At 39.6% G+C, this 27,318-nt stretch overlaps 1 protein-coding gene across 4 annotated transcripts in view; it reads left to right on the top strand.

Moving 5' to 3' along the window:
- Positions 1-15,685: 15,685 nt before the first annotated feature.
- The window catches only part of CEP162 (centrosomal protein 162), a 124,704-nt gene continuing 113,071 nt past the window's right edge, over positions 15,686-27,318 (top strand). For 3 of the 4 annotated variants that reach the window (XM_040474085.1, XM_040474083.1, XM_040474082.1), the window contains exons 1-2: positions 15,687-15,954; positions 16,999-17,114. In XM_040474085.1, coding sequence (XP_040330019.1) covers positions 17,058-17,114 — 57 coding nt within the window. In that variant the 5' untranslated portion in view covers positions 15,687-15,954; positions 16,999-17,057. Of the gene's footprint in view, positions 15,955-16,998; positions 17,115-27,318 lie in introns of all 4 variants that reach the window. The other variant, XM_040474084.1, reaches the window with a different exon arrangement.

The following is a 27,318-nucleotide window of genomic DNA, read 5'->3' as shown; positions in this document are numbered from 1 at the left end:
TATAATACACATGTGCACACACGCAGGAAAGGTCAGTTTTGAATGAAAAGGACAAAACAGAACACAGTGGAAGCCCACTTCGAAAGGCATATACTAAGTACACCCATTTTAATCTTCTAGGTAAATAGATCAGACCCATTTTCATAATTATTTGCTAAGCACCTACCAGTGCCAAGTACATTACCAAAACCATCCTGTGTCTTAACAACCCAGAGAGATAGGTATGGTGACAAAACCATTGTTCTTTCCCAAACTGTCCAATGATTTTTTAAGCTGTGTTCCATGTATAGCAGGTCATTTTTGACTGGATATCGACGCATGTAGATATCCTCCACCTTTTCCCCGAACACATATGCATGCATATGCATATACACGCACAAGCACACCCTTACAAATATATGTTTGACTTCATTTATTCGCCTTTTTTTTTTTTTTAATCAGGGTGAGGTTCGGTAAAAGAAGGTATAGATGGAAGGGATGGTATGGTGTCTGTTCCCCTCTGGACTAGTAGACAGGATTTATTCAAAAGGCAATGAGTATAGGCAGATGGAAATGTTCAAATGTGCTTTGGACTGTGGAAAAAGGCATATCAGAGTGTGGGAGAAAGGGCCCTTATATTCACCTGTGTGGGCACCCAACATTGTTCTGGCATCCAGGTTAGGGGGCTTTGAGAGTACCTGAGACTACGTTGGTGTGGACATCAGGTCTTCATGGAGGCAGTGGCAGTGTGTAGCTCCTCCACACGGTATTGCAAGCAGCTACCAGGGCAGCAGAAGAGGAACAAGGCAAATCCACCTTAAGCGCAGGTGAGGACTGGCAGACACTTTGGAGGGAGGCTGTGAGTCTTCTGTTATAGCTCCACACATGCGTACATACAGATGTATGTTACACCTGGAGCCTTTGGATTCTGAGGAGGTGTCCCAACGCTGTCTTGGGACTTCTGGCCTCTGTGCCTGTTTTGACCAGAGCCTCTTTATCTTCAAATGTTTTATAGATCGGGGTTCCATGGCATATGTCCATTCTGCTGCTTTTAAAATGTAAACTACAAAATTAAACCATAATGTACCTCGTTTCTAACTAAAACTGAGGTTGAACGTCTTTCATAAGTTATGCAACAAAAAAGCTTGTCATGGATGAAAGAAGTTGTAAAGTAGCTTTGAGAGTAGTTGCCTTTGATAGCCTGAAGATATTTTCATTAGCCAGCTATTTAGCTATCTGTAACTCTCAAAGGTCCTTTAACTACTCTGAGCACCCAAAAAGGTCATTCATACCTTTCCATCCCTCACTTTTCTGCTCCAATTAAGTTCTGTATGTGCACCTGCCTACTGGGTAACTCCAATTATACCTTAAATTCAGTAATTCGACATAACCAAAACCTCTTTGGTTTACTTAGTCAATGGCCCCATCACCCTTCTATCCATCCATTCTCCCAAGCTAAAAGCCTTAAAGCCTCATCAACTTCTCCCTCTATCCCAAAGTAGAAGTCACCCAAACACATACATTTAGCTTCTGGAAAATCTTGCAAATCCTCTTTCCCTCTCTTTTTATCATTGCACTTTTCTTTTAAAGCCTTCATTATCTCTTGCCTGACCATCACAATAGTTTTCTATCGGAACTCTTATCTCCATTCTTTTCTTTACCAATCACAGCATCAACAACAGAATTATTTTTTAAATGCAAACATGATCATATCATTCCTTTATTTTAAGCCTTTAATATGAAAAATATATTTAGCACAGCAGGAGATCCTTCACACTCTACCCTAACTTTCTCAACTCAAACATGAACACCATTGACCTAAATAGGGTCATTGGTTGCAAGAATTATGGCTGATAAAAAAATTATGACAGGATATATTGAGTAGCTCATAGAAACCTTGGGAAGATTAAAGAACCAGACTAGAAAAGGCAGGAAGAAAGAGAGACAAAGCAGAAAAACCACAGCCAAAAGCAGACTACAAAACCGAGGCAGCGGAGACTGTTACTACAGCCACCACAGGACAATGGTCCTGTGCTTTGTACCACTCTCTCTGGACACTGTCTCTGGACAGTGTGTGTGGCACTAGCCCCACAACCACAGCCCCTGGAAATGTCAACCCCAATGATGCTAGTAACACCAGAAGGATTGTCCACTCAACGTGTTTTTCTGCTTCCCTTCCTTGCTCCATCTGAGTGGCAGAGCCTAGGTTAGATAGCCATTCCTTGCCAAGACAGGGGGAGGTGGTAAGGACTGCAAAAACAAGAGTCCGAGTTTTGAGCTTCATAGAGAGAGCCCGGCCGTAAAAAGTGAAATTAGATGTTGGACAACAAAAATCAACAGAGGTACAATCTCTGCTTCAGCTACTCAGGATATGCAACGTTTTCCAAAAGAGACAGTGCTGTTCTCAATATTTGAAAGATGGTTCCCTGTTTCTAATAAAGCAGCACGTATCTCCTTTATTAGAAAGGAGTTGGTGCTTCTGTAATTTGAGGTCACTATGCTTTATTGTAGCACTTCCCACAAGGTATTGTAATTATTTTACCACTTCACAAGTCAATGTCCCATGCCAACAGGGAGTTCCTCTTGGCAGGGACTATGTCTCCTATCTCTGTGCCCAGGCATTATGCTCAGGACAAATTATGTCCTCGGTAAAATTTGTTGAATAATTTTTGTGGCTTCCCTAGGAAGAATGTTTGGGGTCTACAGGTGACCCCTGAAAGACCCTGGCCTCCACTGTCGGTAGCAGAGGCACCATCTTCCTCTTGCCCAGTGACAGGAACTTAAAGTTTCTAGAACTTTCTTTACAAGACAATTGCAAGCTGGGAGGCACTCCTGACATGAACAATGGCCATCAGTCTCATAATCAACACCTCTCAACTCTGCTCTCGGTCCTAAAGTTTATTATGGTGTAGACTTTGGTATACTGCTAAGGTGTTACATCTGTACTCAAGCTTATTGCAATTGTTTTATTGCCGTTTTAGTTATAAGCTGGATAATATAGCAATCGTGTGAAAAGTCTTCTATTATTTCGTAGATGAAAGTTAAAGCAATCTCAAAAGTATTGAAATCCTGTTGGGTAGTACTCATTCACACTAAAATATATGTTGTCTTCTCTGTGCTATGAAGTAGTAAAAAGCCCATTGTCTCTACCTAGATTTCAGATTGCAAATGAGACAAAATTCTTCAAGCTCTTTAATGTCATGCAATATGTCAGCATAACAACATAAACTGATAATTTTCAGCATATCTTTATACTTTTAAATATATTTTAAATGTATTTATTTTTTAATGTTTATTTATTTTGAGAGAGAGAGAGAGAGAGAGAGAGAGAGTGGGGGAGGGGCAGAGAGATACAGGGAATCCCAAGCATGCTCAGAGCTGTCAGCCCATTGCAGGGCTCAAACCCACAAACCGTGAGATCATGACCTGAGCCAAAATCAAGAGTTGGACACTTAACTGACTGAGCCACCCAGGCACCCTTATAGTTATTAAATTTCTAAAGACAATAAATGTCATGCTAAGCATTCAATTTTTTGATCCATAACATAATGGAAGATAGCGTTCTTCATACTATTAGTATTAACTGCGAGGTAAAGTATTTGTGAACAATGTTCATTTGTTTCACAGATGAGATTTTTTACTTGGTATCCATTTAGAGGTTGGCATAAAAGCAACATGATTCTTCAATAAGCACCACTGTTAGTTATCAGCTGGATACCTGTTGGAGGTGCAGACAACTATGGTCTCCCAGGTATTTAAGAGATAGTGGTCAAAAGACATGGTAATTATTCCTCCAACATGCACCACACTTGCTCAAAGGAAATCAAACTGAAATAGCTAATTGGAAAGAGAAATGATAGAATAGTTAAAATAAAAAAATTTGTGTGAGGAATAAATATACATAAATTCCGGGAGAAATGTAATTATTCTCTTGTAAGAGTCATGATATATTGTTTGTAATATATCTAAACATATTTTTTTCATTGTACAACTTAAAGCTTTCATCAGTGTGCCTGGGAAGGTTGGGCAGTCCAGCCGTCCTTTATTTTAATAAAATCTTTCAACTTGGCTTTTTAAAAGAACCTTTCTATTCCATTCAGTCTTGCTTGTATTCTGTCATATGTTCTGCCAGTTAAGGTGTGAGCAGTATTTTTATTAAGGCGTATCTTTGTCCTTTCCTTACTTCTGTCTCTAAATTGCCTTCTCATCTTCACCTTGGGCCCCTGCATTTTGTCCAGTACTCTAAGAAATCAAAGAATATGTGAGTTTCCAGCCTTATGAAGAAAATATCTAGATTCACTGTGACCTACATAAAGGCACAACGATAGAAAGAAGAAGTTTTGTTACAAGTCTCAATCAGCATATCTATCATTTCTGTTTTAATATTCATTTATTTTATTATTAAGGCATTATTACTTTGGACCCCTTCCACATGAAATCTTAATTATACATGTACAACTTCCTTTATCTTCATGTAAGCTATAAATGACCTTAAACGTTTGCTTATTCAGCATTCCGTGGGTTTTTTAAAATAGAAAACTCTCACATTACGAACTGCCCGTGGAATGGGGATAAACATGGGAAGTGGAGGCCTGTCAACAACCGTTTTTCAGAAAATTAAAGTATTTCCTTTTCTGATTATAAATGTACTTTTAAATAGATATTAAACAGAGAACTTTAGTTTTATCTCTGATAATTTATTTCTATTCCAAAAAATCCCAATCAAAAAGTTTAAAAATATAAATAAAAGTAGTGAATACTTGCATGTTTCATTTATTACTTTGTATTTTCCCTTTTTCAAACTTCAAAAAAAAATTGCACTCCCCATGCCTATAATTAGAAAAATATAATAAGATATAAAGAAAATTAGTCAAATATGTGCCCCAGCCCAGATAACCTTCATGTATAGCCTATGCATTTTTTCTGTGATACACACACACACACACACACACACACACACACACACACATTTAACAAAATTCAAATTACAAATTCTAAGTTTAATATTTAAAATTCTATCATATACTAAGGTTTCCATCTTTAAAAACCAGAGAAGTTTTCAAAAATTAGAAAGAAATAGAAAAGAAAATAGCTTTTTGTTCATGAAGAGTTGTCAGAACTGCAAATGTAAAACAAACTCAGATTAGCAGTATATTCTGGATGTGTTGTCCAGACCTTAAAAGACTATTAATCTGAGCCAAAAGTACACGATTCTCTTCTAATGTTCAGATGTTACTTTCTCGGTAGCCTGTCCCTAACTAGTTTCCATTCCTGTTCCTGCCTACACTGCCAGCACCCCTTCTCCACCAGCGTGATTCACAGGGCTGTGGGTCTGCTGCAGAGGGCCGGGAGTTCTTAGGCTTTCCAGCTTAATCTCCATGATGGTAGACATCTCTGGTCATTGGTCTGCCATGTTCCTAGATGTTTTGCTTCAGAGTATATTTGTGATGGCGACGCTTCTAAGCTCTATAAAGGGTCTGCCTCTCATAGCTGAGACTCTCATGAGAGGCCTTCCCCTGAATCAGCCTATGGCTTTTTCTTAGATTTACATATAAAACTTATGTTTAAAAACCCAGGGTTAATGTTAATAATGTTAATATGTTAATATGTGACTACATCTTTATTTCTTACAGTGTGTGTTACACATTTTAAAATAAAAAATTCAATTTCAATTAAAATTAAATCAAATTTATCTTCTTTCAAAGAGTATCAAGAACTCAGAAACAACCTTGACATATGGAGGTCATAATGTCATGGATTCTATTCTACTTTTTAAGAAAAACAAAACATTAACACCTTTCTTCCTGGGGAGGAGGGACAGAACGGGGAGTATAGATCCTGCATCTTTACCTAGGTATTACAAGTAGCTTTCAGAGTAGGTGAACAGCCTAAATGTGTTTATTGTTGTAAGAGGAAGGAAATGAAACTGCTGGAGACAGTTACTTTAAGTTACATTAATTTATGAGGAAAATGTGGCACAAATAGTAGAGCTTCCTGTGGCTTCTCAAAGACATTAGGGCAGGTAACTTATCCAGAAGGTTAGCACCAATGGTCATAGCTGTTCTAACTCTGAGGGACTCTATTCTTGAGCAGTAAGCAATTAATCAAGATTTTTTATTTGTTCTGAGCGCTTCAGAATTAAGACACAAAATGAAAGAATTTCCCAATTGATGCATTATTCGTTCAGATTAAAAGAAGCAACTTAGTCATCCATTCACTAGACCCTGGGAGGGTAGAGCACATACAGATTGGTGCTGAGCAGCTACTGAGCTGATAGAGGGGATTCTACAATTCCCACATCTCATTGTACTAACCCTAGACATGCGGCTACCATTGCTCTCATTGGGATTATAGAGAGTAATAACAGATCACCACATTTATATTGGAATTGTAATTACTCCTGCCTAGAAGTCCTATATTTGCCTACGCACAGGCCAAGGACAATCTCTCTACCTAATACCCAAGGATGGGCTAGAAGGTGGGGCGGGGGCCCCCCGGGCACGGGTAGACCATTAGCCCCATCCATGTGACAGCCATAGAAAAGCTTTAAGCGATAACTTAAACCAGCGGATAATAAAATGGGACCAAGAAATAAAGCTAATAGTTTCGATGACTAGCTATGGAATCTATCTGTGCAAAATATTTGTATAATGCAAAAATTAATAATGCAACACCCAACCTCAAGGAGTTTATGATATGCTAAGAGAAAGGAAAAAGAGGAAGAGTAGAAATTCAATAAATCAATTAAAATATAAAAACATAAGAAAAATATTTTTTATTTATGATACAAGCAAAAAAAGAACTCGATTCCAACTTGAAGTATCAGAATGTCACTGAAAGCTTGGCTGTAGGCATGAAATAAATCTTAATTGGATGTCCTTTTGCTCCTTATGCAATTTTCCCAAAGTCAAGTAGATCATTTAATAAGGCATTAGTGTTATAGAGCTATTTCTATTCTCATTGTCCTTGATTATTAAATGTGGAATAATGCAGGTGGTGGATTATTCCGAATTTTTCTTCCTTTGGCTTTTACCATGAGAACCAATTCATTGCTCATTAAAACCTGCTGCAGAGGCCAAACAAGGGAAGGGATGGAGATGAAATTCATTTTGGAACCTGTTAGAAGCATTGGTGAAAGATTTGGTGGAATTGTAGAAACAGTTTCTTCATATTTTCTTTCTCTTTCAAAGAAACCTTGTTTTCCATCCATGAGATTTATATGGTGACTAGAAAATGGCACGTGCATTTTGACTTTCCGAATAAGGGAGTTCTTCAAAAAAGAACTTCAAGAAAAAAAATCTCTCCCATTTCATATCAACTATTAATTTATATTTTTCCTTTTAACATTGATTACATAACCAAAAACAAACAAAAATAGAATACGATATTTCTCAACTAACAGAACACACCAGTATTTACACAAGTAGCAGAATGTATTTTCATGTTAAAATTGATGGACCTTAAATTTACTAATGAATCAAGCAAGTGTGAACAACAAAAAGTCTAAAAGTAATATTTGGAAAACCCAAAGAATGACTTTAGCATAGTTATTATTATCAAGAAAGGAGCATGGACTAAAATAATAAAATCTGTGAAGATTGCTGAAGCTCCAGCTTCTAATCAACCTCTCCCAACCACCACACATCATGGTCATTGTATGTAGAGAGTGATTTCACGTAGGAGTAGGCTGCACATGCAACAGTATGGAGGCTTCCAGAACTTGAAAGCCACTGGAAGATTAAAGAGTAAATCCAATAAGATACAACTGACTCTAAAAGGAGAACAGGGCACCTGGGTGTCTCAGTCAGTTAAGCATCTGACTCTTGATTTTGGCTCAGGTCATGATCTCTGGGTTCGGGAGATCAAGCCCCACGTCAAGCCCTGTGTCAGTCTCCACGCTCAGCATGGGATTCTCTCTCTCCCTCCCTCCCTGCCCCTCCCGTGCCCTCTCTCTCCTTCTCTCTTTCTCTCTAAACAAACAAACAAACAAACAAACAAACAAACAAACATTAAAAAAAAAGAGGAGAGAAGTGAGGGGAGGGACAACTGTACGGACATTAGTAAAGACTAAGGAGGTTTAGCTATTGACAAAATAGCCCATGAAAAAGGATTCCTGTATTAGTCACAGAAATGTGTTCTTACTATTTAGGAAGACTTTTTGATAGATGTCATGTGCCTGACATTCCAGGAGATGAACAAAAGATATCTTTTTATACGCTATATTGGAAAAAACAGAACAATAATAATGGCTATGATAATAGGTATCAAATCATTGTTTACCATATATACACTATGACACCTCACAAATAATACAATAGCTAACATGTATTGAGCGTTATGATACATTAGTCACCATTCAAAATGTTAACATGTTGTAACTCATTTATTCCTCAAAACACTATGATGTAGATCATATTGTTGTACCTGGAATTTTGAAGGACGGTGTCACATTCAAATCTAAGTTTCTTGTACAAGTCAAATACAATATCTCTCAACCAGGTCCCCACACTGAAGGGGTTCCTTTTGCTCACTGGCATCTCCTTTGGCTGCCCAGACTCAGCTGTTGAGAGGCAGCACAGGTGACTGCAGGTGCTGGTGACATTGGACTCCCAACTTCAGTGGAAAGAATTTTGATTGTCCAATGTCAACTCATGTGCCACAGTATTTTTTATCCCCATTTTTTAAAATTGTGGTAAAATATACATAAAATTTAACACCTTAAATATTTTAAGTGTATAGTTTAGTAGCGTTAAGTTCATTCACGCTGTTCATTCATCTCCAGAACTCTTTAAATCTTGCAACACCGAAACTCCATCCCCATTAAATAACCCCAAGACCCATCATTTTACTTTCTTTCCCTATGAAAATGCCTACTCTAGATACTTCCTAAGGGGAAATCACACAATATTTGTCTTTTTATGACTCACTTATTTCATGTGCCACAGAATTTTTTGAAACATTTAACACTTTGCTAATGCAAAAATATTAATAATTATCGTAGAAGGAGGTTTTATTATTATTATTACCAAAAAAGGGCAATGGCAACAGATGACTTGTGTGTTTTCATGACCCAAAAGCAAATTTTGAATTTCTAATTACTTACCCAGAGCAAGAAAAGTTTAGAACCAACACATACTACTAATGATTAAAAAAAGACATATCAACAGTAGATATTTAAAATAAATTTATTGTCAGTAAGATATTTGAGATATTCTGCATTGCCAGTTTCTCAGATACAAAGTTTCTAACACTTCACTAAGCCATGTTATGAAGTATATGCCATGTTCACTAAAAAATGTATTCCTAGACCTTTCTAAATTTTAATGTTATTTATTTTCTCTTTTTAATAAATTGAACACTTTTGTCAATTATAGCCCCCCCCAAATCCAGTTGAAATTAAATATTACATATTTCCAAGACAAATAGTCATCAATACTTTCCACTTAAATTTTTATTCTTAAACTAAAAATTGAAAGGACTGACGTCAAATAATAGCCTGATGTTCTTGTAACCCATCAGATAATTTTATTCTTCAAAATTATTTTTCTTCCTTTATAAACTACATTGGAATTAAAACAAAAACTTAATAAAACTATAGTATGAGATCATAATTAAATTAAAAAAAACATGATCCGACTGCAATTTTTTCTTTTCTAAAACCCTTAAAGGAATGTTAGTTCAAATTTCAAACTAGTTTATTTTCAACAAAGTTCTAATTTTCTGTTCAACGTTGTCCTTTCATGACCTCTGATGGTGAAAGCATAAACTGACATTACAAATACCAACAGAAATAATGTCACAAAATCCATTTACCTTATTATTGAAGATCCTTTTCCTTTTCATATTTATTTACCTTGAGAATGTAATGGTATCAATTATTCGACAATATAGAAAGTGTTGGGCAATTTCATGCTACTTCAAAGCATAAAAAAACCCTTCTTACAGTCTGTAAATGTCTGTGTGTGCACTTTATATAGCAGAATGAATATTTCAATGATACAGCAACTTATTACTGTGACTACTAGCTCTCAAATACAAATTGAATAAAGTTTGATAAGTTGAACCAATTAGGTTAATTTACAAAAACATCACTCTTCCTAAATCTCTGTACATATGAATAATGAAGCATAATTGTCTATTAAGACCTGAATTATTTGGATGAATTTATTTCAACTTATTTAATAAGATTAATGTCTTAGCCTGAGTTCCTCCTAAAAAGGCTTTCCCACAGGTAATTTATCTGTGGATATGACTCCAGGGAGCAGGAATAATGAACAGGGGAGTAAAAACAAGGAAGAAGGAAAAGCTGGATTAGGGATGCGTTATCAAAATGACTATGGCTGTGGCCAATCTGTGCTGGACTCCATAGACTTTCTTAGAAACTTTAATGAAATCTATGAAATAAAACAAGAAAGATTTTTCTATGGGCTTCCATCCCCCATGGGTGGAGGTGGCCCCTTGAACTTTGACTACCTACTGCATAACCACTTATAGGTTGCATATGTATGGCATGTCAATGGACATTCCACAGTTCTATGTTAGTAAAGTTCCAGGGAAGGAAGCCAGAGGCTCATACCTTGGGCAGAGGTGAGGCTTTCTCAAGTTGCACCTGTAGGAAGCTTGTCAAAACCTATGAGAACTGGTTGTAGCAACAATGACTTCAGTAAAATGTAGGGCTGAGAGGATTTTAAGTGATGCACAAAGTGGCAACTGATGCAGTAAAACCTTTGCACTACTCAGATTCACCCTTTCTCACCATTAACTCCAACCTGTCACCAAGTCTCTTTCAACGTGCTAGCCAGCTACAATTTCTGCAAGTGGCTCTAGGGAATTAGCTACAGTCCCTACTGCCACAGCTGGTTCCAAAGCCTTGTTGATAATCATCTCTCTCCTCCACTGCTGATTTTAAATTTCTCTCACCTTTGGCCAGAAGCTTACTGATCTAGAGTTGCTTGCCCAGTAGAGTGACCCAGACCTTCTTATTTTAGGTTTGGTTTACTTTGCCCTTATCAGTACATAGCTGCTGTAACTGTCCATTCACCATTATCACCTATCACAAAAACATCAGGAGGTGCATCAGTCAAGTCCTTGGATATTTCTCCCTGCCTCCATTATATAACAGTGACACAGGCCATTTATGTTAATCAGGGCAAATTAATCCTGTAAATACATTGACATATTAATTCCCTTTTGCTTGATGACCCAGGAATGAGGAGCCCAACCATTGGAATGAGGAGCCCCAAATGACCAGGTAATAGTCAAGTTCTGTTTTACTTTGTCCTCTGGTGAAAGGTTCTCCTTTCTGGAAGCCAGAATCTCTAATTCAGAAGGGCCTAAGGTTTCAGGTACAGAAGAAATAAACTTGAAAATGGGTCACTAGGAGTAATGGGGACAGGGACCAATTTTATTTCCATCCCTTGCTTCTTGAAGGGACATAGCGCCACATGTTAGCTGTTGATACAGCACATATATCTCATCCTTTCTCCAGCCTGGAACTTTATCTGAGCCTTCAACAGGTCATTCCACCATTGCGTTAGTTCATCTGCTTCTAAGTGATGAGATATATGGTAATCCCAGGGGCTCCTGTGGTCATGCACCCATTGTTTCACCACCTTTGTCAAAAATTAATCCCTTGAACAAAACCAACACTGCAGGGAATGCCATACCATTGAGTAAGGCATTCTGTAAGCCCTGAGTTGGGGCACTGATGAAGGCTTTTCTGGCAGAGAATGCAAATTCATAAGCATAGTAGGTTTAAATTCCAGTAGGGATGAATTGTTGCCATCTCTAGGGTGGAAGGGATCTAATGAAGTTAATCTGATATTAAATGGCTGTCTGGTCATCCTTGAGGGATGAAATCATATCAAGGACTCAGTTTCAGTCTCTATTGCTGACAAGCTGGGCATTCAGAAAAACGGTAGTAGCTAGATCAGTATTGGTAGTGGGAGCCCATTCTGTCGTGCCCTTAAACAGCCTTCTTTCCAGACACGGTGTAATGTTTATTCATGGACCAGTTGTCCAAACAGTGAAGTCTCTAAAGATTAAGGGGGAGTGTAGCTCATATCCACAGGGCAAACTAACCTATTTGGTTTTTGCCTTCTATGCAGAGAATGCTCTCTGGTGGGCAGTAACATGAGACACAATGATCTGCATGTTATGTGCCCACTCCTCTCATAAATCTATCTGCAAGCTTCTTTATCAAGATTTCCTTGTCTCTGTTTTATTGATCTTGCTTTATCAAGGCCTCTGACCAAATGCCCAAGCCATTTGTCACTATCCAGTAGTCTATGTATACCCATACCTCAGGCCACTTCCACCTCCAAATAAAGTAACTGATGAAGTGTTCTGCTTGGGCTCTTCCTACTGGGAGAATTTCCCTTCACCATATTCTTTTAGGGATACCTATGAGTGTGGCAGTAGTGTGACAACAGTCTATTTATGGCTACCATCAATATGCCACCCTAACCTATATGTGAACAAGGCCAGAGTATTTTTCTCTGTCATCCATGGACACAGGTATTTCTAGCCATGATCAGATCCGCTGGGCCCAAGCTTCCAACAAGCTTGTACAACTGCTTGCACATACAACCTATTGCTCTGGGTAACATTCAAGTACAATAAATGGATTGGTGCAATATTCTCCAGTACAATACATGCTGTCTCTAAAATCTAAATAAGCCTACCTAGCACTTCTGATATGTACCGATTTATTCTTTACCTTTATCTTTTGGGTACCAGCATGTCCCAAACAATAGATCAGCTAAAACTTCACCAAAAGGGCAGAACCATAAAGTTTTGTGAGGTTTATCTTCTACTCTCTGGTTTGAATGTGCCTAGGTAGGATAACTTAGAATAATTTCCACTTCCTGCTCACCAACTACAGTCAGTATTATGCCATCAATATAGTAAACCATAATGATATTCTGCAAAATGTCAAGACATATTTCCTACACATTACATTCTGATAGAGCACATAAGAGTTAGTTTAGCCAATAGGGAAAACAGTGAATTGAACTGTTGGTCTCCTCAGGTGCATGCCAACTGCTTTCATGCTTTTTCTGAAGGGAACTTAAAAGACCATTTTTTCCAGATAGGTAGTGGCATACCAAGTGCCATGAATTCTGTTGATCTCTTCCAATTAAGCAACTATATCTGACATGGCCACTGTAACTGGTGCTCATACTTGCTAAAGTTTACCGTAGTTCATTGTTATCCAAGATCCATCTGTTTTTCTGCAGGAGCTAAATAGATTGAAGAGCTTTATGCAGGGTTTACTACCCCTGTGTCCTTTAAATCTTTAAGTGGTGGTGCTAATCCCTGCCATTCTTCCTAGGGAGTAGTATTGTTTTGGATTGTTCATGTGGATGGGGGTGGGGCATTTTCCAGGCTTCCATTTGGTTCTTCCTACCATAATGGCTTCACAGATCAGGGAACCAACACAAGCGTTCTTCCAGTTATAAAGTACACTTGGAGATTTTATATATCCCAATTACTCATTTGGAGCCTGGGGGTACAATCACAGGGAAGGCCACAGACCCATTGTACCCCTGTGAAACATACTTGGTCTAGAACTATAATTTTTATCTGGCCTCCCTATGCCCCTACTCTAACTGGAAGACCATAATGGCATTTCAGGCTCCCTGGCACCAGTGTCAGCTCACACCCCTTACCCAACAGTCCTTGAAACCAATTTGACAATAAATTTCATATTAAAAAAAAAACTAAAAAAAAAAAAAGAAACCAATTTGACAATAAATTATATATTAAAAAAAGGGAAAAAAGAAAAGCTTAAGAATCCTTCTTTCAAAATTTGTGTAAAAAGTGGATCATGCTGGGGCTCCTGGGTGGCTCAGTCGGTTAAGCGTCTGACTTTGGCTCAGGTCATTACCTCACAGTCTGTGAGTTAGAGCACCGAGTCGGGCTCTGTGCTGACAACTCAGAGCCTGGAGCCTGCTTTGGATTCTGTGTCTCCCTCTCTCTCTGCCCCTCCCCTGCTCACACTCTGTCTGTCTCTCACAAATAAATAAACATTAACAACAAAAAAAAATTTTTTTAAATGCATCATGCCCTCTATCCATTCCAACCCTCTCCAAATATAGAGACAACTATGAATTAGTTAAGAGATTTCAGTTTTAAACTATACTGGCTAGTTTTAATATCTAGAAATTACTATAAAGTTATGGAATCTAAAATTTGTCTAAGTCAGTAAGAAAAGGGATAGGGATAGAGGTATTCAACACAGCACTGTTTTAAAAGAGTGATCATTAAAAATAAAATAACTTCAGGTTTATACTCCAAAAAGTTGAGATGCCTTGGAGAACTGGATATAGTCAAACCTGTTGGGTGATTTTCTTGAGCTATATTCAATGGCTCCAGAGCAGGTGTTTCTTTGGATAGGCATGCTCTAAGTGCTCTGAGGCAAAGTAGTTGAAAGTATTTGCAAAAGGCCTTTGGAAGGATGATAGAATGGAAGCTGGATAAGAAAGGAAGTGAAAACAAGTCTTGAATTCTGGTTAGGCATTATTACTTTGAGCAGTCTTTTAACCTGTCTGCTTCAATTTTCTCGTCTATAAAATGAGGATAATAACTTCATAGTGACCTTGTGCATGTTTTTAAATGGATTCCTTCAGACTGAATACTGCCTCTTTTCACCAACCCTTGCTACCTTCTACTTACCCCTCTGATCGTCTAGGTTTCATTTTAAACTTCATTTCCTCTAGAAAACCTTGTCGAACCTTCCAGGGGGTGAGGAGACCTTTAACATCTTCTAACTGCACCCTATGTCTATCATTGCTGTTGTCATACAGAATTGGAATTGTCTGATCACTTGTCTATCAGTTCCATTAGACCAAAGACTCTATTAGGGTAGGGACTATGATCATTTGTTCATTTAGTACATATTAGAAATAAAAATATAAGCTAAAGTGAATTGACTTGGAGAGTATAACGATTAAGTGAAATAATGCTCGTACAGTTCCTATCAACCTACATGTTCAATAAATAGTAGCTTTAAAAAATCTCTATTATTATTCAAATCTTTATCTGAGGGCACAGCTCCTGGCATGTATACATTTGTATCACAATAAACACTTGCTGAATGAAAAGTTTAGACTGGTGATAATGACATCCTTAGCCTATGTCTGCCAGTGGCAATCCTTTCAACTGTTGTTGATTTTACTTTCAGGATCCCAAACGGTCCTCTGAAACTCCAACTTGTGCGTGTACGTGTACGTGTGTGTTTTAGAGCAAGAACGGGGGGGTGGGGGGGGGGAGGGGTTTAAAATCCAAGACAGTAATTGTAAGAGGCCACTATAGAGTGGAAATAAGGGAGGGGCAGAGGGACACCAGAGAGGCTCGGGAACCAGTAGCGGGTTGGGACGTGTATGCGTATTTTCAATTTCTTGCCCACTAGATGGTGGAACAGAGCCCCTAACCTGATAACAGTATGCTTTCTCACAGATCTGAGTTTCTCTTACAATGCCCACTCAGCGGTTTGCACGTGGAAGAATCCAATAAACTGTTATTATGTTTTTCAAAACTTCCGCTTGGAAAACAGAGCCGAAACCACAAGGGCGGGAAGGTTAGGAAGAGTCGAGACTTGCGGAAATACAGGACTAGGGGAGCTAAACTGCATTTCCCAGGAAGCCACGGGCTGGGCCTACAACACCCAGCATGCCAGTGTTCCGGATCTCGTGACCTGCTCGTGCCGTCCACTTTCCCAAGGAGCGCAGCAAATCTGTGCATTCTCTGTTGGTGCGGCAACGACGGCTCTTACGTCCGGATTATCCTGAGCCGCAGCAATTCCTACTTTCGCTCGTAGAGCAAAAAAGACACTAACCTCTATTCCGTGGAGTCCACAAGCCACGTGACCAGCTCGGGTCATGTGACTCCAGAGCCAGGCGGCAGAAGTGTGTTACCCTGGTAACTGTTGAGCCCCGCAGACCTTCCGGGAAAGCGCGGAATTCAGAGACCGAGGTAGGTGAGGCGTAGACACTTGTTTCCCACTCGGTTGACTCTAACCGAGACTGTCCTCAGACCCCCTTCCCAGGGCTTTAGTTTCCCAGGTCACTCCCCTCCTCCGCCCACACTCTACTTCAAGTGCGTCTTTGTCTTCTCGCCACTCAGGAACCCGCGCTTCCTGGAGCAGGGCCCCACCGAACGGAGCCCGTTTGAGAGGATCCGTCTCCGACCGAGATCTTGGGGCTAAGACCTTAACCGCACACATCCTCAACTGATCAGAAATGCTAATGAGTCAGGGAGGTGTCATTCTGCAGATTGGGCAAAATATTGTCCAGGGTGTTCACACACAGAGCCCCCCTCCACCGCTTCTGGAAAATGAAGCTGCGGTTTGAGCAGCCTCAAGAAGGCCCCGAAACTGGGACAGATTTGAAAGTTGGTTGGGTTCATTAGAGGGACAGAGAGAGCTTTGCTCCACGAGTCACTATTGTATAGTTTTGTTGGCCTTCCCACGCTCCAAAAGAAACGTAATATGTTCTAATTTGGATACTTCATTAACTTTATCTTAGGTAGATTTGAACCGTAATGAATTGCATTTTGTCTGTATCTGGAAACAGTCTGTCTTGCAAAACTATTACTAGGGACTGGTAACTAGCTGAATGACAAGGCAGCACGTACTGTCCTGTGCTTTGCAAAAAAGAAACGGTCTTTTGAATTTGCTCATTTATACTAAATTTTTGAAAGATTCCTTGAGAGGACCTGCTTTGTTTCAGGAATGTTATGTAACACACACACCATAGAGTTAGGAAATATTGTGGTCACCCTTTAACACTTGGATGTTAACAATGAAAATGTAATCTTGGACCCTGAATACAAAGCAAACTGTGAAAGCTGCTTTTCCAAAGCAGTTTTATTCATGAATTTGGAATCTTTTGTCCAGGTTATTGGTCAATAACTGTGCATATATGCTAAATCGTAAGAGAAATGTCTGAGGTTTAAGTTTGGTTGTTCTTATGATGTGTTGTGAATTTCCTCAAAGAATATTTATCTCTTGTTATTTAGTGTTTCCAGTGTTGTAAATACTTTGGAATGTTTACTTTGGGAAGTGAAAATTATTGATTATGGCTCACTATTCCAAAGAAGAGCTGGATGAAGAGTTTGAAAAGTTCATGAAAGAGGTAAGTTTATCATTTTAAAAGCTGTATTGTAAATTTGTGTCACAAGAAATTCATCCTTCCAATTCTTTCTCCTCTACTATGCAGTTTGACCACGTTGAAAATAAAACAGCCAAGTTATTTTACCAGCAAAATGGATTTATTTTTTAATGGCAGAGGAACTGCATTTCAGACCTTGCAGGCTATGGCAAAACTATAGGCAAGTCCTGAGATCAAAGGAGAAGAACTAGTACCTTTATAGAGAAAACGAGGAGAAAGGTGGGAGAGGATGCTTTGAATGAAAGTCCATTGGAGGAAAAAAGTAGTCACTGTATTTTCTTGTTGGCTGATCTAATTGCTAGGCCTGGAGAAATTCATTATTCCCCCTGTTGGAAAATGCAAGGTACATTTCTTCCTTTTGGGGTCTGAAATTGATGAGTTGATAGGGCATGAGAGCTCCCCCTTCTGGCCTCCTGACTTTTTAAAATGTAGTTTCCTTTATTTAGTTTCATATTTTTCCCTTTGGATCCAGATCTTTCCTCAAAAGCATCACTGACCAAGAAATACGTCATCTGTGCCTCTCCGTGCCAGGAAGGACCTTTTCTGGGTGTCACGTCCCACCAGAGAGAAAGCATATGGCAGTTAGAACCCATTTAAGACCATATCTGAATAACAAGCTTAGGAAGGAAAACTCTCAGGCATTTCCTATCCAAAGTCTATATCTATATCTGTATCTTGTTGAGGTCATACATGTTGGAGATCATCTTGAAGTGTTGAGCTAGCATCACCTTATTGGGTACATGGTTTCTATAAAAGTTTGACGACCAACACGTGCAAAACTTAAAAATTACTATACAAAACGTAACTAAAAGAAACATGACAATTCCAAATTGTGTACTGGTTCTGAACCATGACCCTAGGCCTGAAGGTAGCCAGCTAAATAAAAGATCTTTGAGAATCATGTGAAATTTGTTGTAGTTAATGTGCTTATTCCCTAATTTTGTGCAATTGGGTTTCTGCTTTTCCAGAGTAGTTTATCCATGTGCAGTAGGTGGTGTCTGTCACACAGACGCATCCTTACTCAGCAGAGTAATGCGAACTCTGTGATTGTCTAAAACTACTTTAGCCAGTGAGTTGAATGATCATTGTTGGGCTGCTTCTGCTTGGGCTATAGAACTGACCAGATCTCCTAATTTAAGGAGAGATTTCTAATTGTGTCTTTTAGTACTTGCTCTACTGAAGGGAGAAAGGCTCTCTCTATGGAGGCAAACCTGGAGTTGTATATGCCTCTTGGAAGTTCTCATTCAAGGTTGCCATGAAGGTTTAGTGAGGTGGACCAGTGGGAAGCTGCTAGTTATGAAGCAAAAGCAGAACAGTGAATATAGCAAGAGCACATTGTCCTTTTATCCTTCAGCTGTCAAGGCGATGAATTGCTCAAGCATCGGGGCCATTACCAAAACCTTCGTGTATAGAAGAATAACCAGGAGCTGCACATGGGGCTCCCTCAGAAGAATTAGCATTTGTGGACCCATTTGTGGGTATAAAGGCATTAGCATTATTCAACCAAGACTCAATGCTATCACATACTAAAAGTCTTCCTAAATATATAGGTATGACAGCCAGCTTACAAATGGTCCTACTTTGGCTCTTTTACAATGTGTTTTATATATGTATTCAAGGGATTTCATTTCTCCTACCCAGGGTTGGGTTAAATTGAGGCAGGGAACAAGTATGTGTGGATTTAATATTCTAACCTATAAAAGGGACCTGGGCAACAGTTTAGGCATGAGTGGCAATTGGGATTCCAGTGAAATTGCTTTTAGGGTGAACTAAGGTATCCCTGTTCCTATGGACTCGATCGAGGTTTCTGGTGACAAATCCAACAACCAGTTATTGGAAAATGTGAATAAGAGCAATATCTGTCCATGGAAGAGGGATAAATAGAGTAAGAAATAACAGCGAGAAAAGGTATGCAAGCCTGCTTCAGTCATGTCGGTAAGGTCGTCTTTATCAGATGTCTGCTTTAATTCTTGGAAACTACTTGCAGGTCACCAATTGGTATGCAGGTCCAGCCTGGATTTAGTGCTGTCTTTAGATGTGACATGTGAGTCAGGAGTCTATTTCTTGAAAGTTGGTGGCACAAGGGTTGGTTAACAGTACCTGATAGGGCCCCTCCAGTGAGGTTGAAGAGAGAACTTTTTGATGTGTCTTGCAGTAGACAAAATCTCTGGGTTGTGAGTCGTGGTGCTTAAGGCTTTGTCTCCCGGGAGTAAGCCATGAGGACAGTTTTACTAAAGCATGATTATTCTCAACAGAAGGAATCAGGCCTTTACAATATTGGAGTATATCTCCTTTTATCAGCTGTGGATCAGACGAGGCAGGAGCCAGGTGCATCAGGTGCTCTGTGACTGTCTTAAAGGGTCAGCGTTAATGAGTTACAAAGGGGATGGATCGCAGATTTAGAAAGACCCAATCACAGTGCTTTTGGCCAAGTTAGTTGAAGGGTTTCCACAAATTTTGCTAGTTGAGTCTTAATGGTGCTGTTAGTGCATTGCACTAGCCCAGAGGATTGAAGGCTGTGAGCATAGATAGTGCTCTAGAACCGGCCAAACAGCACAGACCTATTGACAAACTTGACCAGTGAAGTAAATGCCTTGATAACTTTGAAGCTTGAGAAGTCCTCCTTAGGTAGGAATACTCTTTTCTAATAGGATTTTAGCTACAGAAGGGGCCATACCCTCTCTGCAAGGGAAAGCTTCAGTTCAGTGAGAAAACAAACCATGACCAAAACATTTATATTCACGGGAAAGGAGCTGAACTTCGAATGGACTATTGGGCAACTTAAAATGCCAGTGGGTGGTGTGGATGGGTTTCCCAGAGTTGTGTTTTGGACAGGTAGAACAAGCAAAGTAGGCACTTTTGTGGGCTTGTTAATATTTATGTACCAGAATTGATTCATAAAGCCTACCATCTTATCGGGAGAGCAATAATTAATGCTTGTACAATGGTTAGTAAAGAGATTTTAGAGTGTCTGGCAGGACTGGGTTATTATTTGGCTCAAGATAGAGTTCTCTCTTTTTATCAAACCAGCAATTACTAGATTTCCAATATAGTTTTTCCCTCTCTGGGGCTAATTTTTGGATATATCTTGTCAGTTTTTCTAGATTATCATTTGAGGCAACATCTCTTAGGACCATGACAGAGGATTGGTTATTGGTTCCTTTAAGAGCAGCGTCTTTAATGGAAACATCAGCAAGGTAGTTTCCTTTGGCTTCCAGGGAGTCAAGTCTGGAATGCACAGGAGCCTTAATAGTAGCCAGGGCAGTTGGCAAAAATTTGACATCTAGTAAATTCAGGACATAAGAGCCATTTTTAATTTTATTCCCATTAGAAGTAAGGAAAGTTGGCTGTTTCTATAATATCCCAAAGTCATGGGCTGCCTGAAGGACATATGGTCAATTTAAATATTTTCAGTTTTACCCTTGGCTAAAGTACAAGTCTGAGTAAGAGCATATAATTCAGCCTGTTGGGTCGAAGTAGCCAAAGGTAAAGGTGCTGCCTTGATGATTTCAAAAGGTGTTGCAATTGCATACCCAGGGCAATACCATTTTCATTCTTTAAATAAGACCCATCAGTAAACCATGAAAAATCTGCATTGGTTAGGATTATCTATTAATTGTCATGGATAGTCAAAAGGTGATCTGTCCACATCAAGTGGTGGTGAGAGGTTTTATCAGAAAGATAAAGAGAGTAGAATAGCAGGGTCAAGGTTATTACAGTGAGGAGGAGTTACTGAGGAGCAGCGAGGAGGATTTCATAGGAGGTGAGATAGCTGGCCAAAAGGTGTTGAGTGTGGTAAGGATTCAGAGGGGCTTTTGCATGGGGCACAAGGGTGGTTAAAGGGGTTCCCATGATTATGTCTTCAGTGGCCTTATCCAAAAGGGCAGGCTCTGAGGCAAGGGGGTTATCCCCGTGCCACAGTGTCCGGTTGTTGGCTATAATATCCCATGGGTTGATGACAGCTTCCATATTTTGGGGTGAGTACTTCAAAGGCATTCCCTTCTCATATGCAAAAAGGAAAAGAGGAGCTGATAATTAGGATGTCCAAAGGCAGAAGGCTTTATTAAGATTTTCTTTAAGGCCCCAAAGGCTATGTAATTCAGATCTTACCAAATAATAGATTCATATTTGTTGTTTTTAAGTAAGATATACAGGGGTTGGACCATAGGAGAAGTTCGGAGCCCAGTTTTTGACAGTAGTCACCTAGCTGGAGAAAACCACATAATTGGCTCAAATCAAATTCTAGAATTGCTTACCCCTTTTTGGAAAAAGGAATTCCAGCAAGATACTTTTCTAAGAAATCTCAGCCCAGTAAGTGAATTGGATGAGAGAATTAAGGAAAAAAGGGTGGGTACCTCTTAAAGGACCTAAACCAGAGGGAATAGATTTAATTAGAGGTAGGAACCTCACCGTTTAAACGGTTTTGTTCCTCTGAGGCATGGGCTGCTTTATAGTGGTGGGTTGAGCACCGGGAGTGTAGCTCCAGTGGCAGTGAGTACAGGTAGAAATTCATTCCCAGTCTGGAGGGTTGTTTCTTTGAGCCAGTTGAGACAGAGAATTGGGACAAGCCCCTTTTGTTCCTCAGAGCCCAGTGTTTGGGGATTAGGAGAACATGGGAAAGAGTGGTTAGAGGGCTGACAGCATCTGGAGCACTTGAGTTTGTAGCAGCCTTTTTTCCAGTGTCCTGGTTTTTTAAAATAATGGCAGGCATCAGGTAGATTTTGGTTTTGTTTAGGGGCCTACATTTGTTGGAGATGAAAATTAAGGATTTCAGTGGTCTTTTAGTCGAATCATCTAGAATGCGGGTGAACTGCTAAATTAACCAAATCTAGGGCAGATGTAGTTTCCCATTCCATTCTGGTCATTTTAACTGGAAGGGAAAGATCCGATTTAGCCGGTTAATGAACATAGAATTAAAGGCTACCTGAGGGGACTCAACATCTACAGGAAGACTGAAGTTTTCATTAAAAATAACCTGAAGTCATTTGTAATAATAACAGGTTTATCGAATTTTTGTGCACAAGCCTGAATGATGTTCCAATTAACAAGTTTAGGAAAAGCTTTTGCAATTTTTCTGTGAAGACCTCTAGTGAATGTCCTGCCAAAAGTCAGAGATCTGTTTTTCTAAATCTCTTTCAGGATTTTTCTATCAGGCCAGTTTCATCCAATGTTAGGCCTGGCCCTCACCGACAAGCGTGTGAACTAATTGATATAAATCTGAGAAACTAAGTTGATAAGTTTGAATATGTATGTTAAATTACTCAGCAAATCTCTGAGGATCCTCAGTAACTCTGGCAAAGTCTTTGGCTCTAGCTTGTAGTTCAGCTTTAGTCCAGAGAAGATAAGAAACTAGGAGTTTAGCAGTTGGATCCTCAGGGGGCTTAACTTTAAAGGAGGAGGTTCTGCTAGGTTCAGAGGAAGAGAGCAGGGAGAGATAAGGAGGAAAAGGGAAATCCAGAGAGAAGAGTAGAATGGGGAAGGGAAAGGGTATGGAGGGGCTGGGATGCTGCTGCAGGGAAGTAGGAAGATGGCCCCAGAGGAGTGGCCAGAGCACAGGATGACTGCTGTGTGTCTGGAGATGTAGAATCCAGGGAAGGGAAAGAGCACTCAAAAGCCCTTTTGAATTCTCTCAATTGTTTCGTAGCCTTAGTTAATTTAGAAATGGTATTTTGCAAAGGGGTAATTTTAGAGTCAATATGTATGGAAGTCTTTGGGTACTAATTAAAACAGGCATTCCATGCAGTTTGTTTAATTTTAGAGCCATGGTCTTCTAATTTGGTTTTGAGAAAATTAAGTTGGAGGAGATCAAAAGTTCCCCCATGACAGTCATTGAAGTTCTAAATTTAGTTAAGTTGGTCTATTTTGTTAGCATTGTGCATGCAGGAGGATCATAGTTTTTAAATATAAAGCCAGCCAGGATCCCAGGAGGAGGAGGGCTGTCCTGAGAGAGTTTAGAGGATTATGATCCCATTAGTCAATACCAGAAGTTCAGAAAAACATGAGTACTCACCAGATAGGACAAAGCCTTCATAAAAAAGAAAGAATAAAGCTTTTAAATAGATCCTAAATAAAGTCAGAGAACTCAAAATGCAAAGCGAGCAGAGCTTGGAACCAGGAGACACATACTCTCAGACTCCAGGGTCGGGGAGAAAAGAATGAGCTCATTTGGCTCAGTGGGTACAGGCACCTGTTTGCTCACCAGCCTCGTAGTTGTTGAGAGTCTTCTCTGGATCCCACTTCTGATCACCAAGTAATGTTGACCTCAAGGTTAAAACAGCCCGTTATTTTATCATTTATTTGGGAATGGCAAAGGAACTGCAATTGGGGACATGCAAATGATGGCAGACCCATAAGCAAGACCTGAGATCAAAGGAGAGGGACGTTATTTTCTAGAGAAAAGGAGGAAGTTGGGAGGGGCTGCTTTGAACGAAAGTCCACTGGCGGAAAACAGGAGTTCAGGATGGTGATGGCTTCTCATTGGCAGGGCTGTTGCTGGGCATGAAGAAAAACCTTCCTTCCTCCCACTGGGGTAGTAGAGTAGGCTTTATTCTGTTAGGAAATGCAAGATACACTTCTTTGTTGGAGTCTGCAATTGATGACAAATTGATGGAGTGTGAGAGCTCCCCCTGCTGACTTCCCCATTGTGTTCTAAATGAGGTGTCCTGCATTCAGCTTCACAAGTCTGTCACCACACTCTGTCAACTCTTCCTCCAGAATATATCTGTCATCTTCCTCGTTCTCTCTCCTTTCATCTGTCATCATCCCAATCCATGGTGACATCTTCTCACCTGAGGTACTACAACAGTTCCTATGTACTGTCCCAGCATTCCTTCACCACATTGCAGCCAGTGCCGTCTTTTACGTAAATCAGACTGTTCTCCTCTTTGTAAAACACTTTATTGGCTTCCCATCACAAATGGAATAAAATCCAAACTCCTTCCCATGGTTTACAGAGCCCTGGATGATTTTGCTCATGTCCTCCTCACTCGCTTTATACCCCTCTTCTCCCTTATTCACTTATGCTACAGTGAATACAGTGAATTCAGTGAATACAGTGAATACAGAGCTTGTGCTCTGTCCCGCCCTGTCTCAAAAATAAATAAACGTTAAATTGTTTTTTATATAGAATTTAAAAAGAATTAACGTTTATTTATTGTTGAGAGAGAGAGAACAAGAGACAGAGTGAGCAGAGAGGGGCAGAGAGACAGGGAGACACAGATTCTGAAGCAGGCTCCAGGCTCTGAGCTGTCAGCACAGAGCCTGATGTTGGGATTGAACTCGTGAGCCATGACATCATCACAAGAGCTGAAGTTGGACGCTCAACCAACTGAGCTACCCAGGTGCCCCCAGGAGAGTCACATTTTAAATGATTATACTAACATTCTTGTTCATAAAGGGAGTTTGATATACGATGTAGTAGAAAACCTCAGTTTAATTAACAGGAAAAATCATGCCTACCTTGTAGGATTGTTGTAAGGTTTAAAAACCGCATTTAAGAATTATCCAAATGTAATAGATACTCAGGGTAAGAATCTCACTTCTCATTTGGAAACTGATTTTTTATTTTCAAATATGGGCACATTTTGAAAATTAAGCTTATAGAAAGTGTTTTCACTGTAAAAGATAAAAGCAGTGTAGACCAGTTTTTTTTCCTTTTGCCCTTTATTTGCCATCCCTTCAACACTCTCCCTCCATATCTTTCTCTCATATTCAATCTCAACCCATAAAAGCTTTTATCTCATGTTAGAGATTTGGGTCATTTTTTAATGTCTCACTTAAAAACCATGATTTTAGAGTCATGGTAACTTCTTTAGTCATTTTGCTAAATTGTTCAGTAGATTGTTCAACGATATGGCTTACATATCTTTATAAGGAGATTGCTAGGACCAGCTTTTTTTTTTTCTTTTTACAGATTTATTGAGTTGTCATATACCATACAATTCACCCATTTAAAGTGTACAATTCAGTGGTTTTTAGCCTATTCGCAGCTATGCAGCCATCACCACAATCACTTTTAGAACATTTTTATCCTCAAAAGAAACCCTGTACCTGTTAGCAGTTACCCCTTCTCCAGCCTTGTGCACCACTGTCTACTTTCTGTCTCTGAATATATGCTTATGTTAGACATTTCACAGAAATGGAATCATACAGTATGTGGTCTTTTGTGACTGGCTTTTTCCACTCAACATAATGTTTTAAAGGTTCATTCATGTTGTACATCTTTCAGTACTTCATTCATTTTTATAGCTCAATGGCATTTCCATTTTTTGGGTTTATCCACATATCAGTTGATGAACATTTGAGTTCTTTCCACTTTTTGGCATTTATAAATAATATTGCTATGAACAATCATGTACAAGTTTTTGTGTGGGTGTGTGTTTTCATTACTGTTGTGTGTATACCTAATAGTGGAAATGGTGGGTCATATGGTAACTCTGTTAAACCTTTTGAGGAATGGCCAGACTGTTTTCTAAACTAGCTGTGCCACTTTATGTTCCCACCAGCCATGTTTTAGTATATTAGGTTTCCAACTTCATATGCTCAGCAGCACAGTTACTCTCTGGGGACTTGCTTTTGTGTATTGTTTTGTTTTTAATGGTAGTAACCTGAAAAGCATTGTGGAAGATTATCAAAAGTGAGAATACCTAGTATATATTAGACAGTAGGGTGAGCACTCTCCATTTCATTTTCTGACCTTTGTCACAAGCCTGCGAGGTCAGTGGTTTTTCAACACATGAATGAACTGAAAAGAGAGGATAATTTTTTCTAAGCAACAGCTAGTATATTTTGAAGTTAAAATTTGAACTCAGATTTGTCTGGCTCCCAAAACCTCTACTCCTTCCATACTCTTAGGTGGCTATGGGGCTTAAGAGGAATAGACCAAGTCTGTGGCAGATTGTCAGAATTTGGTAAACAGCGAGATATGGGGAAGAGAGAGGATGGAACATTTCTAGGTGATGACCAAGTTTAGAGACCGAGTAGAAAGTGATAAAACTAAAATTCAGCTAGACTCCTTTTCCTTCCCTTTTCCCCGCTTCCTGCCTGATTGTCAGGTTGTCAGGGAAGACTGTGAGTTCTTTTGGAACACTTTAAAGTTGACACTATTATAAGTCATTGAGATAGAATTGTTTGGTTGGCAGGTGGAAATTTGTGTGTTGTCATCTTGGAAGTAACCTGGCACTTACTAGAGTGAAAGGGCACTCTGGTGCCAGTTGGGGGATTACATAGTGTAATGGAAAGTGGACAGGTGTTATCAGACCTCCATTTAAATCCCAGGTGTGTAACACTTACTAACAGTAACAACTGGAGCAAGTTGCTTAATCTCTCTGAGCTTGTTTCCCCTTCTGTAAATCTTGATTGGATTGCTTAAAGATTGAGATAACCTGGGGATAGGTCCTGATATAGAGCAGGTATGGAATAAACGTTGGTTTCTTCTCCAGGAAAGTTGTGTAGGATGAAGATAAAGGACCAAGAACAGAGTCCTGGGGAAGTCTTGTAAAGAAATGGGCAAAAGAGCCAAGACCTATTAAAATAGACAGGTGGGAGAGGTCACAGAGCTGAAGTATAACTTGGAGGAAGTGATGCTGTGAAATCAAAGGTAGAGACATTCGAGAAGAGTTGGTCACCGGTATCAAGTCCCATGATGTGATCAGGAAAGATGACTAGCAGTGGTCCTTTATTTGTGACATTTAGGAGGCCTTTGGAACTTGGAGGAGAGCTGTTTTGGATGGGAACCAGATTCTAAAGGGTTGAGCAGTGAACTCACGATGTTAGTATGTAAAGGAAAAGTGGTAAAGAGGAGGTAGGAATAAGGATCTTAATCTTGTTTCTTTTGTTTTGCTTTGCCTTTTTAAGAAAAGTGGAGTAGACTTGAATGTTCATTCTTTCATTCCACAGTTGTGCAAGGTGCTGTGCTAGGCCCTGGCGAGGCAGAGATGGGCAGGTTTATAACCTGAGGGAAGGAGGGAGTGGAGAGAGAGGAGGGGATGCAGAGACAGAGATAACATGAGATGACCAAGGAAGTAAGGACCTAGAAAGGCAGGAAGTGACCCCTCTGCAGGTTCTCCCAGGAGTGGAGGAAAGAATTTCTTTTCTGAAAGAGGAAAGCAGTGTCTAACAGGTGAGTGTGATGGTGGAGTGAGGGAAAGGAGGGTGGTTTTTGAGTGAA

Source organism: Herpailurus yagouaroundi, unplaced genomic scaffold, assembly GCF_014898765.1.
Source record: "Herpailurus yagouaroundi ecotype Mexico unplaced genomic scaffold, PumYag 139, whole genome shotgun sequence".
NCBI classification, from domain to species: Eukaryota; Metazoa; Chordata; class Mammalia; order Carnivora; family Felidae; genus Herpailurus; species Herpailurus yagouaroundi.
This window is presented reverse-complemented; position numbering and strand designations above follow the sequence as displayed.